The 27180-nt window shown below is 45.8% G+C and overlaps 1 protein-coding gene across 1 annotated transcript in view; it reads right to left on the bottom strand.

The window, feature by feature from the left end:
- Positions 1-15367: 15367 nt before the first annotated feature.
- Positions 15368-27180, bottom strand: part of NR1H4 (nuclear receptor subfamily 1 group H member 4) — an 82484-nt gene continuing 70671 nt past the window's right edge. Inside the window, exons 9-10 of the mRNA XM_083182211.1 lie at positions 18806-18919; positions 15368-15865 (exon numbers count right to left, since the gene is read on the bottom strand). Of these exons, the coding sequence (XP_083038337.1) occupies positions 15627-15865; positions 18806-18919 (353 nt within the window). The 3' untranslated portion in view covers positions 15368-15626. The remainder of the gene's footprint in view (positions 15866-18805; positions 18920-27180) is intronic.

Genomic DNA, 27180 nt, shown 5'->3' with positions numbered 1-27180 from the left:
CTCAGAATCTAATTGGTATGAGTATATCCAACATCTAAATCTGCATTGACTTATCAGAAAATGCTCATTTGGCCCAATTGCAGGTTGAAGAGGGGGGACTGGACTGGACACCATATTTATAAACATAATGAGAGGTGCTACCAAGTTAAGGTTTCTAGTACCATAAAGGAAAAAAAGAAGGGTACTCTTTACCTAGAACGGCGCCCATCGCGACCATCGCGACCATCGACTGCACTAAAAAACGGGTGCGATGCGATGCCCGCATTGGCCGCGATTTCCCATAGGGATCAATGTTAAAAGTGAGATTGGACGCGATTTTAGTGTTCAGTGCCTCAATGCCCGCGATTTTTACATAGGAAACAATGATAAATGGGCCACAGAGCCCAAATAGTCACCGTGAAGTCTGAAATGGCCCCACAATTGTTAACGCCACCCCACGATCCACGTCAACCCGAAGCGTGGCGAGCGCAGCGAGCCCGCGAGGGGCGGCGTTACGCGTCCTCCGACCTTTTCATACCCCCACTATCCACGTCGGCGTGGAGTTGAGAATAGAATAGTGTGGCGAGCGCAGCGAGCCACCGAGCCCGAAGCGTGGCGAGCGCAGCGCGCCCCGCGAGGGGACGCGGATACCTTCACAGTTATACGCGTCCCCTCGCGGGCTTCCCAGGTGTCCATGGCGACGCGGACACCTGTGAAGCCCGCGAAGGGACGCGTTTACCTGTTACCTCGCGGGGCTCGCTGCACTCGCCACGCTTCGGGCTCGGTGGCTCGCTGCGCTTGCCACACTATTCTATTCTCAACTCCACGCCGACGTGGATAGTGGGGGTATGAAAAGGTGGGGTGGCGTTAACAATTATGGGGGCCATTTCACAGTTCAAGGGCACTATTAGGGCTCTGTGGCCCATTTAACATTGTTTCCTATGGCCAAATCGCGGGCATTGAGGCATTTAACAGTAAAATCGCGTCCAATCACAGTTTTAACATTGATCCCTATGGGAAAATCGCGGGCATCGCGTCGCACCCGTTTTTAATGTACCCGCGATGCCCGCGATTTTTTACCCCCGACGCCCGCGATGCCAATCGCGGGCGCCGTTCTAGGTAAAGAGTACCAAAAGAAGTTACTTGTTTCCTAGCACGGTGCCCGTCGTAGGTGATCGCATACCTTAACTTAAGGTATGCGATGGACGTGACCGACGCGATTTTAGGGCTATTTTTAGCCTTTTCCCCGACAATTACAAAATCGCGTCCATCGCGTGCCTTAAGTTAAGGCATGCGATGCGACCGATGCGATGGTAGCGATTTTACATAGGGAACAATTTTAAATGGTCCAATGGACCCGATTTTTCATTGTATACCCACCCTTATGGGTATTTTACATGACAAATGCCCCCCATTGTTAACGCCACCCCACGATGAACACCAACCCGAAGCGTGGCGAGCGCAGCGGTACGCGTCCTCCAAACTTTTCATACGCCCACTATCCACGTCAGCGTGGAGTTGACCTTATATAGTGGGGCGAGCGCAGCGAGCCACCGAGCCCGAAGCGTGGCGAGCGCAGCAAGCCCCGCGTGGGGACGCGTAATATCTGTGAATATATCTGTGAAGTAATGCACGGCCGCTCGCCACGCTTCGGGCTCGGTGGCCCGCTGCGCTCGCCACACTATATAAAATCAACTCCACGCCGACGTGGATAGTGGGGGTATGAAAATGTCAGAGGACCCGTACCGCCGCCCCTCGCAGACTCACTGCGCTCACCACGCTTCGGGTTGGCGTTCATCGTGGGGTGGCGTTAACAATGGGGGGGGGGGCATTTGACCCATCAGGGTTCGGGAAACAATAAAAATTGGGGTCTGGGGGCCATTTAACATTGGGGCCAATGTAAAATCGGGTCTGTGGGACCATTTTACATTGATTCCAATGTAAAAATTGCGTCGATCGCATCGCATGCGATTTAGTTGAATGCGATGCGATTGACGCGATGTTTGGGGTCCCGATGGATACAATTTTTATCGCTGGCGCCGTGCTAGGAAGCAAGTACCAAAAAGAACAATACTGATGCACACTCTAGGTGCTAAGAACACTTATAGTAAAAAATAATTTTGATAAACTCTTACAATTAACATGCAGTATAATTGCTCAAATATGTGGGCCCATCCGCATCCAGGTGAACTTCATTAGATGGGTCCAATTGCAGGTTGAACAGATCAATTATTAATCCCCAAACCATAGTATCCGAATTCCAAGCTGCCCCCCCACCGGGATGCATAACAGTTTGTATGGGGGTGTGGCTTGAAATAGTAGTTACTACATCAACGCATCATCATGGCCAGACCCCCCACTGTACAATTACAGATTACTGGCATTGTACAGTGGGGAGTGGGGCTATGATGATGTGTCATTGAGTTCACTCATAAGTGGGTGGCTGAGTGGAGGGCTTCCTGAGACTTTCCCAGTCTTCTGGGCAGCCCTGGTTGTAATGTCAAAAAAGCGTTGTACTTTAATGTGATCCAATGACCCCAGTACTACACAATATAGTCTTCGTCAGAGCTGATTTTACAGTCCACATTTCATAAACATTTGCTATTAAGCTTCAATAAACTGTACTACCCTCTCTAATGCAGGATGTGCTCAGTTCCTGGGATGACGGCGTCGGTATAGTGAATGTAGGCATTCCGACATCAATGGGAATGTTGGTGCTTGGAAACTTTACAGGCAGGTTGCTGAATGGTGAGTAACCATGCCTGGGAAGGTGGTTTAGGGTTAGGCACTTAAAAAGAGGGTTAGGCTACGGGCCAAGGGGGTTTAGACAAAGCAGCGCGGTGGGGATGCTAGGGCCCTAGTCATCCGTATGTATCCCTTCTAATACTTCAGCTATACTGTAACTACTCATTTTGTGTCTGAATTTCTTTTTCTAAAACACAAGCATTACAATATAACATATGCACAAAAGCAGCTATAAGCTTCAGTGACACATTTAGTGAATACTGCTTGGGCAGACGTATCTGAGTCACTCTGTGTCTGTGACAGTCTGCATCTGTTCATAATGGTACAAACACATTCCTTAGTGTATTAGGTCTGTGTTAGTCCAGCAGGTGTTTGTGTCAGATTCATATAGTTCTGCATGGGTGAATGTGTGTGTGTGTGTGTGTGTGTGTGTGTGTGTGTGTGTGTGTGTGTGTGTGTGTGTGTGTGTGTGTGTGTGTGTGTGTGTGTGTGTGTGTGTGTGTGTGTGTGTGTGTGTGTGTGTGTGTGTGTGGTCTGTGTTCTGGGAATAAGCACAGTGATCTTACAGGGGCTACTTTCTATATCGACAGTGACTTTGGAGACCCAAGAATGTTGGCATTAAACTACAATAGGGTTAAAATGATACTTAAAGCATTTTAACCTTGCAGTTATTATAACTTTATACATACTCTTAAAGCATGATTAAAGTTACTGTAAGTAGCTTTTTAACACCAGTGTCAGGCAGTCCAGGTGACCCGCCCATGGCACCATGCAGAGCAGTAAACCCACAACACCAGGCAGAAAGGTCAACCCCATGGCACCAGGCATGCACTGAGCCTTCTAACAACCCCTCTTTGCAGTCACCTGAGAATTCGACAAATGTACTAACCTGCTCATATTTTCCCATGGCGTAGTAATTCGTACGTGGCTGCCAGGTTTCCCGGCAGCCAATTACGGATGAGCATGAAGCCTCTCCGTAAAGTCAATTGGGGTCAACCACAAACTTGTCCTCAATTGACTTTGCAGTCAGCCTGAATTGCCGGTTCCCACCATAGACGCCCATGTTAAAACTTTAACATAGGCTTCTATGGTGGGAACAGCCATAGACACACATGTTAAATTCATAGCATGCGTGTCTATGGAGCAGCGTACAGCTTATCAAGTGCGGAGCTCCCCTGAAGACGACTAACCTATAGGATCAAGACAGGTAAGTATGTATGTATGTATGTATGTATGTATGTATGGTGTGTGCAATAAAATTAAACTTTATTATGGGTGTTTGTGTGTGTAATTTGGAGTATTGGTTCTGTAGTGGGCCTGCAAGTCCCAGTGGGCCCATTAATGCCCCGTGTGCTGGGACTTGTGGTTCTCCAAATACCAGCATGTTGGGGGGTGGGACTTGCTGAGGCTTGTAGTTCTACTACAAAACCCAATACCTTATACTGTATTTTAGATATTTTTTACATTTTTGTTTACATTATCAGGGAGGCCAGTGACAGCCTTGGACTTCAGCCTGGGCTGGGGGTGCTCTACAAGGGGGACCCCTTTATTGGGTATTGGGGGGGTCCCGACTCTCCCAGGTACCTGACCAGGGTTGACCAGCCATGGTTGATATGTTATGGCCGCGGGACCTTATAAAATAAGTGTCCCCTAGCAATGGCATGACACTGCTGACTGTTGGAGCCTAGTGCTGGTTTTCAAAATGCGGGGGACCCCCTACTCCTTTTGTCCCTCATATTTTGGGAACCAGGACAGAGCCAAGAGCCTGGTGCTGTTTATAGAAATACAGGGGACCCCAATGCGAGTTCCCGCCCCCTGTATTTCTGCAACCAGCACCGGCTCAAAATGCCGGGACTGGTTATACTTATACTGGTTATCCGGACTGATCATAGACTGACTCATGATAGACAGTCATATGGTTGACCACTTATGGTCGACAGGGTCAAAAGGTCGACAGTCAACAGATTTTAAAGGTCGACACACAATAGTTTGACAGGTCTAAAGGTCATGCCCTACCATCCACTAGGGCATGGTGGGAGAATAAAAGTGTGCCAAGCGCAGCAAGACACCAAGCCTGAAGCATGGCAAGCGCAGCGAGCCATGTGAAGGGACGCGGTACACCTAGACAGTGTCAATGTCGACCTATGTTGTCATAGACACCCTAAAAACATTAAAAACGCATGTCGACATTTTTCCATGTCTACCTTTTGGATGTCAACCGTTTAACCATGTTGAACTCTTACCTGTCGACCTTTTGACCATGTTAATCTTTTACCTGTCAACCTTTAGACCCTGTCGACCTTTTGACTGTGGACCATTAGTGGTCGACCATATGACTGTCTATGATGAGTCAGTCTATGATTTATACCATAACCCTTGTGAGGCGGTCCCCATGCCATTTTTTTTTATTATTATTATTTCTCTATTTTTTACACCGAGAAGCCTCCATGGATCTTACTGATCCGTGCAGGCTTCAGCACAATCCGGATTGAAAATGTGCCACATTTTCCATTCGTATTTTGGGCTGAATTCGCATCTGAATCCAGCAGTACTCATATACGGCTGGGTTCTATCAATGATGCACTCATTCATATGCCTGAATTTGGCTGAAGTTGCCGTTCATAAAAATGGAAAATCAGCTGAATTCAGTGATGGAATGGGTACGAATAAGTGCATGGGTTAATGTCTTACTGTACAGCTTTTAACAGAACAGCCATGGCAGACATCTACCATGAGTGTAGGATGTTCTGGAAATGTAGATCCCTGATGCTGCTTTTAGATATTCTACATAATCAGTTTTAGGTAGGAACAGACATTGGTATGATCACTACCGATGGTTACCACTACCTATCAATGGTTACTTATCAATGATCCTCCATTTTCTTTGAATGACTGGCTCGTGGGCCAACCAGAACGTCAGGGCAAGGCTTCATGGGGGTCAGGGGTGGGGTCAGGTTATACTGTGGGGTCAGGTTATACTGTGCCATCAATGGAGGGAAACCACCTGGTTCTATACCTATAGATGTCAAAATTGTTCTATATCAGTCATAAAACATCGATGATTACGAATCAATGACCATCCCTAGTTTTAGGATACATCAAACATTGAAAATTAATTATTATTTTTCCAATATCTTTCACATGTTCATTATGGGCAATGATATAACCCTCTGCACCAGGAGAATTGGTTGTAGGGTCAACTAAATGAAGGTCAACTCTATTGGTCAACACAATAAAAAAGGTCAACATGGCTTAGGTCGACAGGATCAAAAGTTTGACACAAGAAATATGACGACATGGGTTTTTCCCATTTTTTTCAAACTCAGGTACCTTTTTCATGTTTTGACCTATGGCATGTTGAACAATAGTGGTTGACCTATTGACTGTCAACCTATTTAATGCCAACCTGCCGACCGTATCCCCTGGGATCGAATGTCACAGGGGTCCCCGGGGACACTGTGTGTGCACAATGGGCCCTCGCCATGCTTTGGGCAAGGAGCCTCGCTACACTCAGCACACTATTATAATCTCACTATTATAATCTCATGTCCATTTGGATAGTAATGTATGAACCAAGTCGACCTTTGGCAACAAAATAGTGAAAACTCATGTCAACTATGTGACCATTGACCACAATGCCATCGCTCTCATGCTGGCACCTATCTCCCGTTACTGTTGATCTAGATGTGGGTGACTATCTTTAGGCGTCTACCTAGATGGGTTCGACTCAGCATGGTCGACCATAACATGATCAAAGTAGACATCGTAGATCTGTTGACCAGATACGGTTGAACTTAGGTGACAGGAAACAGGTGACAGGTATGTATTTGTGATAACGTCAGACCAGTTATGTGATGAGTTCATTATGTGCCATTATGTATACCCTGTATTAGGGATGGCAACCATCGATGGCAAGAGTGTATCAATGTTTTTACCTATCGATGGTCATCCATTTTCTTTGACGGATTGGCCTGTGGGCCAATCAAAACACAGGGGTGGGGCTTCATTGGTGTCAGGGGAGGAGCTATGCTCATGTCCTGGCCCCTAGGGGAAAAAAATAAAAACAAAACTAGACATTTAAGCGTTACATGTGGTTCTCTCCAATCAATGGCCCTTATTCTGGTTGGTGCGGATATGTCCACGTGCGTTCGTTCCGCCGATGTTTTGTGTTTGCGCATGTGCAGAGGCATATCTGCGCATGTGCGAAAGGGACATACGTCCAAATTCCACATGAATTGTTTACACTACGAACAGGGGGAGGAGAGGGGCGTGAAGGGCTGTTTGGGCTCATTACCATATGTTTACACCCCGCGTTTCATGGGCGTTCCCATGAAAACGCTGGGCGTACGTATGGTAATGCGTCGGTGACGCACGTGAAGGGGGCGGACATATGACATTGCCGGATGTCAGCTGCCCGCCCAGATCCCTGCTTTTGCACGGAGAAATGCCCGTGTGGTCTGAGGTTGCGGGAGCTGCCTGACCGCTCGGTCCTGCATTCGATGGTCTGCGACCATCGAATGATGGGGGAGGTTCCCAGAGATGGAGGAGGTGTATACATGAGAAATCCACTCGTGCTCCGCGCGGTCAGCGGCTTACCGCATTCGGACGGAGTGAGCGATCCGTACGGAAGGCGGGGTTTAGGACGCACGGTCCAGGCCGCATATTCGGCTCCGGCCGCACAGACCAGAATAAGGCCCAATGTCATAACTATTCTACATTGGCCAAAAAACATTTTGAATCATCGATGGTCGATCCATACCCTGTATATACAACAAATATCACAGCACACCTGCTCAGACTGTAACCCAAGATCTCAATTTATTCTGAGCTGAGAAAGAAACATATGGTATATTATTCACTTAATCTTTACTTAGCACCCATGATTATCTCCGTGGTTTATTGTTTGTGTCATCATTCACCCATAGTAATCCTCATGCACACAGCTGTAACCAGTGGCGATTTTTACCTATGGGCTGCAGCCCCCCAGGTAAAATCCACCACTGTAGTGAAGCCAGATGTCATCTGTAAGACGGCACTGGCTTCACTGTGACTGGCAGTGACTTCCTATTGGAAGTCCGACCTGCCAGTTACCTAAGGAAGTCCCATTGGGAGGTGTTCCTTGCCACCTGGATGCCTTATTGGGCTGCTGCATGGCACCCCATAAAATCCAGGGTCTATGCATGCACAGTACCTACGTCAGTACTGCTCATGCGCTGGTCCCGGTGCCTGTCATCTGTATTGTACAGGCAACGGGACCAAGATTTTACTACTTTGGGCTGTTGCTGAAGCAGCCCGCGCCGGTGCCTGTCATTATTTTACAGGTGCCCTGCATCAGGGACCAGGAGGAGCAGCAGAAGTATTGCACCCCTGATTCCAATTACACTGTACAGTAGTGTCCTTATTCACATCAATTCACATACAGTAGTGACTCCTATTCATGTTACATTGCACATTAGTTCCCCTTATTCATGTTATACACACAGTTTTAGTGACCCTTACTCATTATGCCAAGCAATTACATGACACACAATAATGCCTGTTGTGCCACATTATGCACCACACACAGTGATCCCCATTTGCCACATTATGCCCTGCACCATTGCAGAATTAGACCCCATACAGTAATACCTATTGCATCATATTATATCTCCGTGCTTTTAAAAAATGTTGTCAATGTATGTAAGCCGGTAATTTAATACTTTTCCAATAAAGCGCCCATATTCTATACTGTCGTTTGTGAAATAAGCCTAATAGTCTGTGAAACAAGCCCACTGTACAATATTACACCTCACACAGTAATGATCACCGCACCAAATTATATCCCATACAGTAATGCCCATTGTGTCACATTACACCTCACACAGTAATGATCATTGCACCACATTATACCCCATACAAGGCAGGATGCGGCTGCTGAATATTTTGAAATGAGATCTCAGCCAAACAACGGCCAGCAGCAATTTCAAAATATTCAGCAGCCGCATCCTGCCGCCCAGCAAAATGCTGCTACAAGCTTCAGCCTCCCAGCCGCTGCCTTCACTTGGACGGACCCTGCTGCCCGCCACTACTATGAGCTGCCCGCCCCCCGCCACCACCACCAGCCTGCCGGACCCCCCCTTTGCTGCACATGAAGGAGGTCCCAGGTCGTGTGGTCCGACCACCTGCTCGGGTCCGATGTGCACGGGACCGCGCATCAGACCTGAGGGGACATCAAAAGGAGCCGGTTTTGAGCCGATTTCATGGCCCAATTCTTCGCAATCGTCCGAAAGTGGCCCAAATCGGCTAGGTGTATGGGCACCTTTACTTTTAACCCTGTGGATGCCTACACTGGATAAGGTGAGTATATTTTTTTACAGGTACTTCTATGGATTCTACTGGAGAAGAGGAATGAAGGGGCAGTACGGATGGTGTAATGGTTAGCATTACTACCTCACAGCACTGAGGTCATGGGTTTGATTCCCACCATGGCCCTAACTGTGCAGCGTCTGTATATTCTCCCCGTACTTGCGTGGGTTTCCTCCGGGTACTCTGGTTTCCTCCCACAATCCAAAAATATACTGGTAGGCAAAAATTAACCCTAGAATGTCTGTGTGTGCGTGTACATGTGGTAGGGAATATAGATTGTAAGCTTCCGTGGAGCAGGGACTGATGTGAATGTTCAAATATTCTCTGTAAAGCACTGCGGAATCTGTGTGCGCTATATAAGAAACTGTTAATAATAATAATAATAATAAGAGGGAATATATGTGAGTATATGTTTGTATATTGGTGTGCATGTATGTTAAATACACTTTTCCTTTCAGGGTGTGTGTGTGTGCCTTTATTGTAATATTAGTTTTATAGGTACCAGCGGACTCTTTCATGCCCGCATGCTGGTACTTGTGGTTCTCAAATTACCAGCATGCTGGGAAGGCATGTTAGGACCTGTAGTTCCACAGGTAAAACATTAAATCTTACTTTTACACTTAAAGCTATCATCTCGCACCCACCACCAACTCTTGGATGCACTAGTTAGAATTATAGCCAATTTACCCCTAAGCAGGATTGAAACTAAGATTTTTGGCACCTGGGGCACGGCAATTATTTCCCCTCCCCTACTGTGGCCACCGCAGACCAAACACCTATTCTACTGGTGTTGGGTGTGGCATGGCTGCTTTAGTGATGTTGTGCACCCTGGGAGTGGCTACTATACACCCCCTGAAGTCTAGCAATATCTCCGCCGCAGCCTAACTCTAACTATACACCCCCTTCCCCTGCAGCCTAACTCTAACTATACAACCCCACTCTGCAGCTTAATTGTAACTATACACCATACTTGCCTACTTTTGCAAACTTTCAGGGAGATTATAGTTGGTAATAGAATTCTGTTCAGCACCCCATTGAGGTGGCGTGTCATGCTCCACCCATAGGGCGTGGCTAGTTCCATATATGGAGAGATTGTAAAAAGAGATTGTGAATGTGGCCTAGAAGCGTGTGTGTGTTTTGCTACATCTGAGAGGAATCTCTTTAAAATGACTTATAGTGTGTACACACGGTCCTATTTCCTTTCCGATGTTGGCGATATAGTCAACATTGGATCGGAATCGGATGCAGATCCGATCCCGATTCGTGTTCACGTATCGGAAGCCAGAAAGTCTTGGCTGCCTTGTCTATATAGTGCAGATCTGCACTATATATAGTCAAGATTGGATGCAAATCTGATGTGCCTTAAGATCCTATCCACGATCCTATCTGATCGGATCGTGGATAGGATCTTAAGGCACATCTACCCTGTGTACACACCATGAGATCCAAATGTAGATGAGCCCCAAAGCAGTTAGTAAGAGATACTATACTTTCTAAAGTGCTGGGAAATGGTGCTGATGATTCAATGTAAATGTATCTATATCTCATTCCTATTTCCCTAAAAATGTAACAGTGTAATGTGGGCTAGGTGAAATAAGGGAGATTGATAGATTAATGAGGGAGAGAGGGAGATTGCTGCTATTTCAGGGAGTCTCCTGCAGAATGCAAGAGGGGAGATAACTATGCTATACACCCCTCTCCCCCGCAGTTTAACTCTAACTATACACCCACTAGTAGCCTAACCATAACTATACATTCCCCAGTAGCCTAACTCTATCTATACTCCCCCACAGCCCAACCATTTACCACCCACCTGCAGCCTAACTCCACCCATCCCCATCCCAACAGCCAAAACCTAACCATATACTACCCTCTGCAGCCAAACCATACAACCCCCTGCAGCCTATAACACTAACCACACAGGCACACACACCCCGCAGCCTATAATACTAACCACACACAGACCCCACAGCCTATAGTCCTAACCATATACCCCCACTGCAGCCTATAACCCTAACCACACATGGCATGGCCTACAACCTTAACCATACACTCCCCTCCACAGCCTAAATATACACCCACCACAACCTATAACACTAACACACATACACCCCCAGCCTATAACCCTAACCATACACCCACCCCACAACCTAGTACCCTAACCATACACACGCCCCACAGCCTACAACCCTAATCATACATACCTACCCCACAGCCTATAGCCTTAACCATACACATACCCCGCAGTCTATAACCCTAATCATATACCCCCCCCCCTTACAGTCTATAACCCTAATCCTATACCAATACACACACCACAGTCTATTATGTGGCCACGACCCATTCCCATAAAGTCATGCCCTAAATTTTTGTCTCCCGTGTTTGGCGCACACTGTTCATATTTTAAGCATGGGGGGCCCATTTTTGCACCTACTGTAGGCCCACAACTCGCTAGTTCCGCCTCTGTGTCTTTGTGTATGTATGTGTCCTGGCAGTCCTGGCGCTCCTCGAACTCCTGCTAATAAAAGCTGACCCTCACAAACTGACCCTACAGCAGACAGTTTTTGAGGATGCTAGAAGAGGTGGCGGCGGCCTCCTCTAGCATCCTTAAAAATGGTCTGCTATTAGGGGAAGTCCTCTTGTTAGGGTCAGTTTTCATTAGTAAGAGTTCGAGGAGCTCCGGTACGACAGACAAGACCGGTGGCGGATATGGCATGTGGAGGGGCAAGTCAGGGTTTGGGGGGGGGGGGGGGATTTTTACTGCTGGCGGGGGGGGGGGGGATTTTTACTGCCAAAATTATTGGCGGTGGAGGGCGCGCTAATTTTGTAGTTACTCCACTGTCTCAATAGCAGAAAGCAATCGCCAGGACAGACTCCTATTGGATGTACTACCACAGCATCACCTAATTTACATATCTGTCGGTAGACTCTTTAACCCCTTCCCGACATTTGACGTACATTTACGTCATGGTCGGGAAGTACTTCCCGACACATGGCATAAATGTACGTCATGGATTTAAACTGTCACCGCGTCTATAGACGCGGTGACAGTTTGGAGATGTCTGCTGTCCCTGACAGCAGACATCCCCCCTCGCCGCCCGGGGGGGGCAGGGATGCCCCCCCCGGTCGGCGATCGCTGTGATTGGCTGTTCAAATCTGAACAGCCATTCACAGCGTTTCCTGTGTTACCGGCGGCTAAGCCGCTCGGTAACACAGAGATCGGTGGTGATCGGTGCTGTTAAGTACAGCACCGATCACCACCGATCCGCAGACCCCCCCTCCCACCCACCCGGCAGCTCTGTGCTCTTACCCCAGCCCGGCAGTCGCTCTCCTCCCTCTGCTCTGATCCAGCAGCGCCGCAGCGCTGCCTCCCCCTTCCCTCCCCCCGCCAGCAGCAGCAGCAGCCTACGGGGCCATGTAAAAATGAAAGAAATAAAATGAAATGATTTTATATATATATATATATATATATATATGTGTGTGTGTGTATGTGTGTATATACACATATATATATATGTGTGTATATACACATATATATATATATATATATATATGTGTGTATATATACACACATATATAGGTACTTATGTAGTATCTGGGCTGCCGATTTTGTGATTGTATGCCTTACCTTAAGGCATACAATCAGATGCGATGCGATGCGATGCGATTCAATGCGATTTTGCATAGGATTCAATGTTAAGAAGGTCCTGTTCATTTCCCCACTATCCAAGTGGGCATAGAGTTGATTTTATATAGCGTGGCGAGCGCAGCGAGCCACCGAGCCCGAAGCGTGGCGAGCGAACGCATATTTCTTAAAAAGTATTCTGTGTCCCCTCGCGGGGCTCGCTACGCTCGCCACGCTTCGGGCTCGGTGGCTCGCTACGCTCGCCACAGGTTTATATCCAACTCCGTGCCCACTTGGATAGTGGGGAAAGGAAAAGGACCCCTTTTTCCCATTGAATTCTATGTTAAAATGGACTCAGACCATTTTAACATTGAATCCTATGGAAAAATCTTGACCATCGCATCGCATACGATTTGGTCGCATGCGATGCGATACGATGCGATCCGATCCGATTTCTAAATCGGACGCCCAGATACTACATAATTACCCATATATATATATATATACATATATATATACATATATATATATACATATACAGGGTTTGCAAAAATTACATTTTTTTACACAAAAATGCAGATCTGGCTCAAAATTTTTCATTTTCGCAAGGAATGAAGGAGACAAAGCACCCAAAAATCTGTGCCCCAATTTCTCCCGAGTATGGCAATGCCTCACATGTGACCAAAAAATACCAGTTGGGTGCATGGCAGGACTCAGAAGGGAAGGAGTGATATTTGGATTTTGCAGCACAGATTCTGGTTGAATGACCCCTGAAGCACCCATACAGTGGAACCCCCCCCACAAGTGACCCCATTTTGCAAACTACACCCTTTAGGGAATTCATCTAGGGGTATAGTGTACATTTCAAACCCCCAGGGGTTTCACCAATTTTGATACAACTGAGCTGTGAAAATGAAAAATTTAATTTTTTACACAAAAATGCAGTTCTGGCTCCAAATTTTTCATTTTCACAAGGAATGAAGGAGACAAAGCACCCTAAAATCTGTGCCCCAATTTCTCCCGAGTACGGCAATGCCTCACATGTGACCAAAAAATACCATTTGGGTGCATGGCAGGACTCAGAAGGGAAGGAGTGATTTTTGTATTTTGCAGCTCAGATTCTGGTGGAATTTTGGTGGGTGCTATGTCGCATTAGCAAGACCCCCAAAGCACCAATACAGTGGAAGCCCCCCACAAGTGACCCCATTTTGCAAACTACACCCCTCAGGGAATTCATCTAGGGGTATAGTGTACATTTCAAACCCCCAGGGGTTTCACCCATTTTGATACAACTGAGCTGTGAAAATGAAAATTTTTATTTTTTACACAAAAATGCAGTTCTGGCTCCAAATTTTTCATTTTCACAAGGAATGAAGGAGACAAAGCACCCCAAAATCTGTGCCCCAATTTCTCCCGAGTACGGCAATGCCTCACATGTGACCAAAAAATACCATTTGGGTGCATGGCAGGACTCAGAAGGGAAGGAGTGATTTTTGGATTTTGCAGCACAGATTCTGGTTGAATGACCCCTGAAGCACCCATACAGTGGAACCCCCCCACAAGTGACCCCATTTTGCAAACTACACCCTTTAGGGAATTCATCTAGGGGTATAGTGTACATTTCAAACCCCCAGGGGTTTCACCAATTTTGATACAACTGAGCTGTGAAAATGAAAAATTAAATTTTTTCATTTTCACAGCCCAGTTGTATCAAAATTGGTGAAACCCCTGGGGGTTTGAAATGTACACTATACCCCTAGATGAATTCCCTGAAGGGTGTAGTTTGCAAAATGGGGTCACTTGTGGGGGAGGTTCCTAACTTTTAGCATCTTATGGTGCCTAGAAACCTACATGGTGCCTAAAAAATAATCTCATAAAAAGGAGGCTCCAAAATCAAGTAGGTGCTCCTTCTATTATGAAGCCTGTGGTTTGGTCAACGTGCACACTAGGGCCACATATAGGGTATTTATGAAAACAAAAGAATTGGGGGAATCAATTTTTAGTCACATTTCTCTAGTAAAATCTACTGTGTTCCTTAGAAAAATGTATTAAAATTGCAAATCTGCAAAAAAAATGAAATTTTGAAATTTCACCTACACTTTGTTTTAATTCCTGTGAAACACCTAAAGGGTTAACAAACTTCCAAAATGCTGTTTTGAATACTGTGAGGGGTGCAGTTTTTGAAATGGCATCATTTATGGGGGTGTCTCACATACAAGTCCCTCAAAGTCACATCAGAACTGAACTGGTCCCTAAAAAAATCAGTGTTTGAAATTTTCTTGAAAATTTGAAAATTTGCTATTCATATTGTAAGCCTCCTAGTGTCCAAAAAAATTAAAAGGAAGTTGAAATAATGATAGAAACATAAAGTAGACATATGGTCTATGTTAGTTATTAACTATTTTGAGTGGTATGATTATTTGTCTCACAAGCAGAAAATGTAACATTTTGCAAATTGCTAAATTTTCCATTTTTTTCCGACATTTTGGTATTTTTCACAAAAAAACACAGACTGTATCGACGAAAATTTACCACTAACTTGAAGTACAATGTGTCACGAAAAAACAATCTCAAAATCACTGGGATAAGTAAAAGCAAAAAAAAGTTATCCCCACTTAAGTGATACATGTCAGATTTGAAAAAAGGGCTCTGTCAGGAAGGCAAAAACATGCTGTGTCAGGAAGGGGTTAATAGACTGCCAGAGCTTAGTATATGATGTCATTATGCAAATTACAGTGTTTTATTTGGGTTATAAAAGTTTCTGCAAATACATTTACATTATATATACATAGATACAACAGCAATTATTAGTTCTTTAAACTTTGATATATTTACATTGCATTCAATGATAATAAGGCCTATTTTAAAAAAAAAACTGTATAGTAAAATAAATCCAGATGAGATTGCAATGTTTAGATGCTGGGTCCTTCCATTACTGCACGTCCCAGATCTCACACAGCAGAGGGGTAAATTTGTGGTTGCTAACTCTCCATGACATCACCATGTCTGTGTGGTGATGGCTAAATGTCCTCAGTTCTGTCAGACGTCCCAAGAGCCGAGCAAAGTGCTGTGGGTTGTTAGGGTGGTGTTGCTTGCACAACTTTTCCAAAATGTGCAGGAAAGACTCCTGAAGTTTCTCCACAGCTTCCTTGTCTTTGATGTACTGTCGGTCTGCAGCAAATGGTGAAGAGATATAATGTAAATAATGGAAATGGCACAGCGGTAATTTCATGTGTTATAAATTACTTTGCATTTATGCCTCCTTTTCTTAATTGAACACATTTTTGGAACGTTGAAGGGACAGTAGGACTAATTTAAAAGTTATCTTATTTAAAACAGCTATAATAACATTAACAACTACATATGGGAAAGTTCCAGAAGCTTATTGGAATGGAAGACATTTGGAGAAAATAAATAAATGACCAGCATTTTATAGGGGGAGATTGTTTTATTTGAGATTTAAGAGATTTCCTGTCCCTAGGAGCATGTATTCACAGCTTGTTGTAGACCCATCTGTGGTACCATGGCTTCTATTGCAGAGGGTATGGGCGGTTCTCCTGGGCTATGTAATAAGCCATGGAGACAGATGAAGTGGAGAAGGATAAAGTCCCAGTCAACCAGCTCATTACTGCCACGTTACAGGCGGTGTTTGAAAAATTATATTTAGGAGCGGGCTGCTTGGAACTTTGGGGAAGATTTGCTCAGTGGCATTGAGAGGGGGGGGGGGGGGGGCGGGGGCGAAATATACTCTTTACCCAGGCCTGGGTCTGATGGAGGGGCCTGCTACCCCCTCCATTGTTGCAGAGAGCCGGGCCGTGGGAGAGAGAGGACAGGCTGCCACTCCAGCAGCCTCTCTCTCCAGCCCAGCACACGCTGCTCAGTGCTATGTCCTAAGCTGGGATGAGAGGCAGAGGCAGTCTGTACTCTCTCTCTCTCTCTCCTTGCATAGGTGTGTGATCAAACACGCACACTGCCTCCCACCGCAGTGGCCACGCCCTCTCCCACTTCATATTACCGAGGCCCGGCAAAACTGATAGCACTCCTGATCGTGCTGCTATAGTACTTCCTTCTTTGCTTCATTACCAAGGTGAAGTAGGAAGGAAGGAACACTGATAAGATGTATTAACAGTCCTCCCTCCGGCGATCCCATCACCTTAGCACTGAAGCACTGTGTATTCCTGCCTGCCTGGTTACACTGAACAGGCGTAAGATCTCGTTACTCATGCACCACCCAGAATCAGCACCCGCTACAGACAGGGACAGCAATGCTTCAGATAGGGAAATAACACCTGCAGCTGTCAAATCCGTTGCTGCAGGTGTCGGAACGGTCAGCGCCACTGTCCTTTCACACATTGCCCTGCATATCTGCTTGGTTTCTTTTAAGCCCCTGACACTGGGAAACCACCACTGCATTAATACATGAGGGAAAGCGGTATCAGTGCACATAAGGTGTGCTGATACCTCTTCCCCCCACAACAATTCTTCATCACCCCCTTTATATCCATCCAAACCTTAATACATAGACCCCAGGTTGTTTTAGAGATTCATGAGACAGCACTTTGCCAGCTATCCCATATCGCAGCATAGTTGTGCTGCAATACTTACATGCTGCCCGAGTACAACATGACATGTAATTAAACAGTATGCATTAAAGGATTGGATCAACCAGATATTAAGAAGCCATCTGCTATGTTAATAAAAAACAGCCCCCCAAACAACTGCCGACTGTCAGTCAACTGACACCTGCAGCCATTCTGCTAATGGTGATGCAGGACCTGTACTGCCCATGTGCCAGACCCACACTACAGACCTATACTTATTACAAACTATGGGCCTGATTCAGATCTGTTTGCTAGCCCGCATGTAATCGCAGCCTAGAGAAAAGGTAACACCGCCCCCCGCCGGCCGAACATCCGCCCTCCCCTCGCCCGAATCCCCTCCCTAGCATGTGAGGGGATATGTACGCGAACTCATCCCCTCGCATGGGGCCAAAGGGGAGAGATATAACTCACTGGTCGCTGACCATCGAATGATTTTTCGGTACTCTTTACCTAGAAGGGCACCCATCGCGGCCATCGCATGCACTAAAAAATCACATGCGATTGCGACCGACGCGATGCCCGCGATATCCCATAGGGAACAATGTTAAATGTCCCAATTGACCCGATTTTCCTGTTCAATGTCTCAATTGACCCGATTTTTCCATAGGAAACAATGTTAAATGGCCCACAGAGGCCAAATAGGCACCCTGAAGTGTGAAATGGCCCCCACAATTGTTAACGCCACCCCACGATCAACGTGAACCCGAAGCGTGGCGAGCGCAGCGAGCCCGCGAGGGGCGGCGGTACGCGTCCTACGACCTTTTCATACCCCCACTATCCACGTCGGCGTGGAGTTGAGAATAGAAAGTGTGGCGAGCGCAGCGAGCCACCGAGCCCGAAGCGTGGCGAGCGCAGCGAGGGGTCGCGGACACCTTCACAGGTATACGCGTCCCCTCGCGGGCTTCACAGCTGTCCGCGTCCCCTCGCCACGCTTCGGGCTCGGTGGCTCGCTGCGCTCGCCACACTTTCTATTCTCAACTCCACGCCAACATGGATAGTGGGGGTATGAAAAGGTCATAGGACGCGTACCGCCGCCGCTCGCCACGCTTCGGGTTGACGTTGATCGTGGGGTGGCGTTAACAATTGTGGGGGCCATTTCACACTTCAGGGTGCCTATTTGGCCTCTGTGGCCCATTTAACATTGTTTCCTATGGAAAATCGGGTCAATTGAGACATTTAACAGGAAAATCGGGTCAATTGGGACAATTAACATTGTTCCCTATGGGAAATCGCGGGCATCGCGTCGGTCGCATCGCATGCGATTTTTTGGTCGCATGCGATGCGACCGACGCGTTTTTTTTTTACTAATGATGCCCACGATCAAAATCGTGGGCGCCCTTCTAGGTAAAGAGTACCGATTTTTCTTCCCTTTGAAATTAAAATCAGTCTGAACTGACTTTTATTACCATGAAGATGGCCGTATTCCGGGGCGGGTGCTGTCATTGTATAGAAAGAGATTTCTTTTTTTAAATGCATCTTATGGTATGTATCTTATCTGATGGTAACATACCTGGTGTAAGAATCACCACTGCTGTCAGAAGAGCATATTCTTCTTCAATCATCTGTAACTCTCCAAGACTCTTATAGAAATTAAACATCGGATTGATGTAGTCAGGTGATATACCTAGAAAAAAAATCAGTGGATTTAAATTCTCAGTTTTTAAATCTTCCTGCTGTCTATTATTAGAGTTCTCCTATGCCAAGTATTCTACTGCAAAAACGACATATTGGAACTGTTCAGTATGTACAGTATGAGGCCATGGGAGGGAAATTCACAGAATAAAAATTTGTTATTTAAACAACCTAAAACTCCACAAAGCGCCTGGCGCTGAATTCACTTTTTGGTAAAACAATCTCACTAGGAATGCACATTCTCGTAAATGTAATGTTATTTTGAATTTAACAAAAAGTGTGACTGAAAAAGGTTGTGAAGATTTTGTGTACTCTAAGTAGTGATGACAGGGATGTTGTTTAAAGGAAATTTGCATATTTCATACCTTACAAGCAGAAAAAACGCCACTGGTGGTGATTTTTTTAAATTAAGTTTTTAATGTCACGAATTTCCTTCCCATGGTCTCATCAAGACATACTGAAAATTTGGCAGCATTCCGATAAGTCATTTATGCTGTAAGCTGCTTGGAATAGGGTAACGCAATTATAGACGGCCTGTTCTTAGACGTGATTTAGAACAAGGTTTAATTTCCAGTCTAGATATTGATCTTTAGGCTGCAAGTCCGTATAGTCATATATTTTGCTATGTTTAGTATATAGCCAGCGCAGCCTAGACCACCCTAAGATGCGAGCGCTTCATGTTACAGAATTCAATTGCAAAACTTTATGGAGGGACCCAGCATGTGGGGCGGCCTTTCCCTGTGCTGTGTGCCCCCCTCCCAAGCTTAGGGCCTTATTCTAGTTCACTCTCTATGACAAAACCCTTCTTAGTTGGACAAAACCATGTGCACTGCAGGTGGGGCAGATGTAACTTGTGCAGAGACAATTAGATTTGGGTGGGGCTTTACTTCAAATTGAGATCTATATTGCAGTGTAAAAATAAAGCAGCCAGTATTTTCCCTGCACAGAAACAAAATAACTCACCCAAATCTAATTCTCTCTGCCCATTTTACATCTGCCCCCCCCCCCTGCAGTGCACATGGATTTTGTCAGAAAGAGTGAACTAGAATAACGCCCTTAGTGCAGTGGTTCCCAAACTGTGTGCCGTGGCTCCCTGGGGTGCCTCGGGACACATGCAGGGGTGCCCTGGGTCGGTAGTCCAGGACCAACTCAAATTATTAATGGTTAATTATTTATAAGCAAAAGCAATGCTGGTGGCTGCCATTAATAAAATGTGTACAAACAGAAGCAAATCCTGTCCTTTACCACATACCTGACCCAAAGAATCACATATAAACCCAATCTAATAAATTTATTTTTGGCCTAGGGGTGCCGTGAAAAAATTTTGATACTCTAGGGTGCCGTGATTCAAAAAAGATTGGGAACCCCTGCCTTAGTGACAACAGTTAGAGTTTTACAAAGCTATGCAAAATGACACCTGCTGCTGAATAAGGCCCAATATACATTATGGGCACAATTCAATTAGGGGTGAGTTGCCAGGGAAAAGTTGTAGAAACAACAGCTGCTGAACTCAAACTTCTTCATTTTTGTACTCAGCTCATAAGTGCGTCATAAAGCCTCACGTACTTATTGAACGTATGAGATCATTTTACATTGAACTCTCTCAGTGCCAAGTGAATTTGTCAAAATAGGTTTGAAATTGCCAAGCAAATATTTTTATTCTTCATAACGACCTGTAGTGTTTACCTTATATAGGAAATATAATCTTTTTTACACAACATTGTTAGAATTGATATAACAAATGTGAGCGATGTTGATGTTGGCACTCAAACGCTTAATGTTCATGTCCACCTGTGCCATTGTCATTGTTGCCATTTCCTTGAATCCTGGCCAACACCCTCTACTTATTTATATGCCATAAGTTATATTTTTTGCTTATAGTTGTAATTATTTGTTATTACTTTTTTTTTTCTTAAACTCTGGTAGTCATATCTTTTCTCCAGCCATCTAATGTGCACCTTGACCTTTAATCTATCTTAATCTGTAAGTATGAGATATACTATGTGGAATGCTTGAGTTGTGGCTTTGTGATAAAGTTTTGTATATTTCAGTTTGTATCGAACACACAAGTGTATCTCTTGTATACTGTGACATTGATATAAATGTATCAATAAAAATCCAAATTGCCTAAAATGTCAATGGTTTTGCATTGTCCTTTAGTGCTACCACAATCTCTGTGTGAAAAACCCGACAGTAGATACATACACAACAATGTGGTTATGTTTTATTCTTTATTAGATAAAGCATATTTGGGAAATTACACATTATGTGCTATGCCTGCAATTGCACGCCTTTCCACAAGAGTGCGCTGTATGCTTGCATAGTATTCTCTGTGATCTCTCATTATGTTTCTTAACACACAATATCGGGTAAGCTTTGATACATCAGCTTTATTTTACACAACACCAACCTCCAGTATACCTCCTGTCCATGGTACAGAACACCCAGTATTTTAAGTGGACACTGTGGGCAGTATTCAATGAGAAAAGTTCTCCGTCTTTTGTGGAGAACTTGTGCTTTTTTCGCCGTGGAGAGAGGTTTTTTTTCTCCAAAGGCGAGCCACCCTATTCAATGTGAAATATTCTCCGTCTTTCTTAGTGATTCTCGCCGTCTCTCTCCGTGAAGAAATTCTCCATCTTTTGATGGAGAGCAGGAATGTGAACTTTTAAACTAAAAGGGTGTTTTTTTTAATTTTGGTGTAAAAAAATCAGGTTTTTTTTTCTGTGGAGGGCCATGTTATTTTTATTCATGTGCCTATAGCACATGAATATATATTTAATTTTTAAAAAAATATTTTTTTACATTTTTTTTTTCTTTTTTTTACACAGTGCAGCCAGCAGGGGGCCAGAGCGCTCGAGCCGCTCATTAGATATTCATATATTCACTGCACCCGAAGCACGTTCGGGTACAGTGAATACTGGGTCCCCCGCTGGCTATAGAGGGGGGCAGCCTGTGCTGCCTGGGTCCCAGGGGGGCCCCCTACCCTCACATATGTTCTGTGGCATCCAGGGAGACTTTAATCTCCCTGGATGCCACGTCCCTGTCAGCTCCCTGCTGCGGACGCTCGTCCGCTGCAGGGGTTAAGACTCGCCGCGAGTGGCGGCGAGTCTTATAAACATTGAATAGTGGCAGCAGGAGAGGCAACGAGCCCTCCGGAACACGGAGAGTGCACGGCGAGCAAAAAAAAATGCTCGCCGTGCACGGAGAATATTACCATTGAATACTGCCCTTAAAGTGTAATTGCATGCAGTCATTTTTTAATGTGTTTAAAAATGTCAGCAGATTATTGGGCCTGATTCATCAAGGATCTCATATGATAAACTGTTTGCAGCAGCTCGATGTGATCGCATTTCTAGAGGAACTCTACAATTAGTTTGACCTTAATCAGACTGCCTGTCGCAGGTCATCTTGTGAGGTCAAGGAAAGTCCTCGGCCTTGTAACACTGGCTGCCCTATCCCTGCCCTTGAATGCCTCCACCTGTTGATCAGGCAGAGGCGTTCAGAAAACTACTATGCAATTGCAGCACTCGTCCTACACATACGCAGGATGGGACCTTCATCTGTGCAGTTTGCCCACCATTGAATTAGGCCCCCAAATGTAATTGGTCATAAAAAAACATCAAAACAAAACAAAGTACTAAAATGTAACACAATATAGCACTGATGATCAGAAACGGTACGCTTATGGAGGCCAGATGGTGCTCATTATACTGTCATGATATGATGGATCTATTTTTATTTGGAGGCCTGGAGTTGCAGTTCCATCCACCCATTGTTAATCTGGCCCTGATCCACCATACTTAACAACTCTATACTAATTTGTACCACTTCCTCTCAGCAGCCCTGGACATAAGCAAAGACTCATTCATTTAAACATTTGAATGTGTAGTTGACAAATGGCCCTAATTTCCAATAACAGTCCCGAGGAGTGTTCCTATTTTCCTTATGTCATAAATAAATAAAAAATCTTTTTTTGTGCCATCTATAATGTTATAGGGGGCATTAATCAATGTGATATTAGCACCCAGGAATGCATTGCAGTATGTGATTGTAACGGGTGAATGTATCACCCTCCACATGCAGGGACATGGTCTCTGAAAGGAGCCCATTGCTATGATGTGCTGAGTGCACGTCCCAGGCTTCAGTGTATGCGTGATTTGCCTGACCGCCAAGTACAGGGGCCATTTCTGGAGGAGGGTTCCTAGGGAACCCTGCCGGATCTACATCCTGCAAAGTATAGCCCATAAGCTACAATGGGCTACCGCAATCAGAAAATTGTGGTAGCTGCGGTGGCCAACATAGGACATTGGTAAATCAGCTGGCATCGCATCCCCCATAGAAACCAGAGAACATCCTTTGCCAGGACACAATATTTGTGGCTAGCCCCCCAAAACAGGTGTTTTCTAAGACTTAGTAGCAGATATTATTTGATAAATGGGACCCATAGTGAGTGCAAGTGCATGTAGGAGTACTTACAAGAATACTTTGTTTTGGCTGGGCACTGAGGGATTTATTTACTAAGATGGGAGTTCTATTGAAAATGGGATGTTGCTATAGTCAACCAATCAGATTGTAGAAGGAGCTAAATTATTTATGTACGCTTGCCTCTATACAAATGAAATAAATAAAAAGTGTTACATTATGAAGTTACTGAGTGACATTTCCTTTTATCATTATGGATTTGGTTGTGTTTTTGTTATTTTCTATTATAAAAAGAAGAGTATACTGTTTCGGAGCAGGAAAGGGTCAGTTTAACACTAAACCAGGTATTATGGACCTGGTGCAAAGAAAATACAGAACAGAACAAGGATAGTGAAGCGCCCCACTGTTGGGATCAAGCAATATAACATGTATAGATACATCATACCATCACATTTTGTGAAATGTCCATGTGCCTCTGTCAGGTTCTGGGTCTGCTGTGTTCCCGGCCCTGACCGTGGTGGACCAGTGGAGGGCGCTGTGTAGCGGAAGGCCGGAGGCCTGATGACTGACATGCACAGAGGCACTGCCTTGCGTACCAGAGTGTTGGCTGAAACCAGAAACAGAGGCGCGGAGTCTAACCTGCCAGCGGTATTCACCAGAGACCCCCGCAAGGGGATATGGACTTCGCTGCGTCTGACAGGCAGGTCGCGGCCCTCTGCCCTGGTCCTCTGAACGTAGGCGGAGAGTGGTAGTGATATTGGAGACACTGGGAATTGGAATAGTCTCTGGAGGGCACAGTGTGAAAGTGTCAACACTGATGTCGACAGCAGGGTCGATGAGATCACTCAACTGCACGATGGTTATTTTGCAGGAGGCTTCTGGAGATGGTATGCCAGGTAAAGATGGTAACAGGAGTAATACTCGACTGCAGAGTGGAATGGCAGGAGTCTTCTGGAGATGACAAACCAGGTAGTATGCAGGAAACTGCGAGAGGTACACGCAGTGCCAGATTAAGCCTTCGGGGGGCCCGGGGTACTTTAGCCAGGGGGGCCCCCTTGCACTTGTCATTACTGGCCGCACACTGCATGGGAGAATATTACACTGTCAAAACAGAGTAAAGGCAGTATAAACTTGGTCAATGGGTAACTGCATATATATATATATATATATATATATATATATATACACACACACACACACACACACACACATAAATACATACCATATGAAAAGCCTGTGTTTGTCCCTCTGCACCTTACTCTGTAGGAGACCTCACAGTTCTAGTGCTGCCTTTGATTAAAAACCCTCCCATGACTAAGCTGCTGCTGCTGTTCTCCATGGGCATGTAATGAGCTCCACCAATTAGAGCTCAGCACAATCCTCTCAGCCTCTGCCCTCTGGTTTAAAGTGTCATGGGACTAAGACAACTCCCAGGAATGCACTGCACACTTGTGCAATCAGTGTGCCTTGGCTCCTGATGCTCAGCACCATTAATCATTGTCACATTGGCAGATAGGTGAAGCTGCAGCACTACCCCACTCCCATGCACAAAACCTTTAGCTAAAAAAAAAAAAAAAACCACAGGGGGCCCCTAGCTAGTGGGGGGCCCAGGGGCACTGACCCCTTGTGCCTCCATTATAATCCGGCCCTGGGTACACGGGGAGACCGGATAACCAGGAGCCTTTGGAAACAGCTGAACACAGGAGGGACTGAGGTCAGATGAACACATATTCAAGGCGATGACTGTGAGTTAGAAGCCGGAATATATCCCCCTTGCTGCGCACTGATTGGTTAGCGTCAGCAGCACCAATCAGTCCAGGGAAAGAGTGAGTACACCTGAGAGGTGTGCAGGTGTGTGGGTCAGAGGTCACCCTGGCTGGACCGCGGGATTGGACCCTCTGGTCAGCTGAGCGCATGTGTCATGGCGGCGCCCATGACGCGCGGGCTCCAGCGTGCCGGCATGTCGATTGCACGGGTCAACACCAGCCAAACATGGGACATCTCGCCAGGCGCTGACAGCTACCAGAGGCCTTACTCTCACCGCTGACCACCGGGAAGGTAATGGACGTGGTCTCAGACGGGGCTGAGACCCACGGTTTGTGACAGTACCCCCCCCTTTTAGGGTGGGCACCGAACACCCTTTAGGCTTGGACGGGTTCTCTTCGTGAAATACTTTGATTAGTCGGGGGGCATGTACATCTTCTGCATCTGCCCAACTCCTCTCCTCAGGACCATATCCTCTCCAATCAACGAGATATTGGAGATGCCCATACCTCCGACGAGAATCAACAATTTTATTAATCTCGAATTCTACTCCCCTGCTGGTTTGAACTTTGGGTAGTGAGGGTGAGGAAGTATGGAAGCGATTCAGGATGAGAGGACGTAACAAAGAGATGTGAAATGAGTTGGGGATGCGTAAAGATTTGGGCAACTTCAGTTTGTATGCGACAGGATTGATCCTTTGTAGAACCGTATAGGGACCAATGAATCTGGGAGCAAATTTCATAGAGGGAACTCTCAGTCTGAGATTCCGTGTGGAAAGCCACACTCTATCTCCTGGGTGCAACTCAGGAACAGCTCTTCTCTTGCGATCTGCAAAGAATTTATACCTTGTTGAGGCTTTCGTGATGTTGGAGTGAACCTCTCGCCAGATTTGAGAGAAATGGTTAATGGCTGCTGCGGCTGCAGGTACCTCTATCGCTGGTAACATTTCAAAATTGGGGGCCCGGGGGTTTTGTCCATAGACTATAAAGAAAGGGGAATGACCAGTGGTTGTGTGGTACCTGAAATTATGAGCGAATTCTGCCCATGGGAGGAGTCTCGACCAGTCATCTTGCGAGGATGATATATAAAGACGAAGGAAGGTCTCCAGATCTTGGTTCACCCTTTCTGTCTGACCGTTGGATTGGGGATGATAGCCTGAAGAAAACTTTAATTTGATTTGGAATGCATGAGACAGGGCTCTCCAGAACCGTGCCACAAATTGTACCCCCCGATCAGACACAATTTCGCTAGGCAAGCCATGACTTCTAAAGATATGCTGTACAAACAGCTGAGCCAGAGTGGGAGCGGACGGTAGGCCAGGTAATGGGATGAATCGGGCCATCTTGGAAAACCTGTCAACTATTACCCATATGGTGTTGTACTCTTGGGATTTGGGTAAGTCACAGATAAAGTCCATTGAGATGTGAGTCCAGGGACGAGATGGAACGGACAGAGGATGGAGCTGGCCGGCTGGGGCTTGTCGGGATACTTTGTGCTGTGCACATTCTGGACATGATGCCACGAACTCTTTTACTTCTTTGCCAATCTGTGGCCACCAATAGGATCTCTGAAGAATTTTTAATGTCCCTTGAGCGCCAGGATGCCCAGAGAATAAGGACTTGTGAGCCCAGGAAAGAAGCTTCTGACGTAATTCAGTGGGAACGAAGATTTTACCAGGAGGAGGCACAGGCGACACCTGGGTGGGAGCAAAGGCGATGGGGTCCAGAATGGGCCGATTTTCCTGTAGGTCAGAATCTTCTTGCATGGAACGTGATAAGGCATCCGCTTTCACATTCTGAGTGCCAGGACGGTATAACAACTTGAAAGAAAAACGAGAGAAAAACAAGGACCAACGAGCCTGTCGAGGGTTCATACACTGGGCAGACTGGAGGTACAGGAGGTTTTTATGATCTGTGAAGATCGTCACGGGAAACTTAGCACCTTCTAAAAGATATCTCCATTCTTCGAGAGCTAATTTGATGGCCAGTAATTCTTGGTCTCCAATGGAGTAATTTCTTTCTGCTGGAAGAAACTTGCGAGAGAAGAACCCACAGGGGTGGAGTTTTT

This window comes from Crinia signifera, chromosome 4, assembly GCF_055691185.1.
Source record: "Crinia signifera chromosome 4, ASM5569118v1, whole genome shotgun sequence".
In the NCBI taxonomy this organism is placed as follows: Eukaryota; Metazoa; Chordata; class Amphibia; order Anura; family Myobatrachidae; genus Crinia; species Crinia signifera.
The sequence above is the reverse complement of the archived record's forward strand: the minus strand, read 5'-3'. Positions and strand labels throughout refer to the sequence as shown.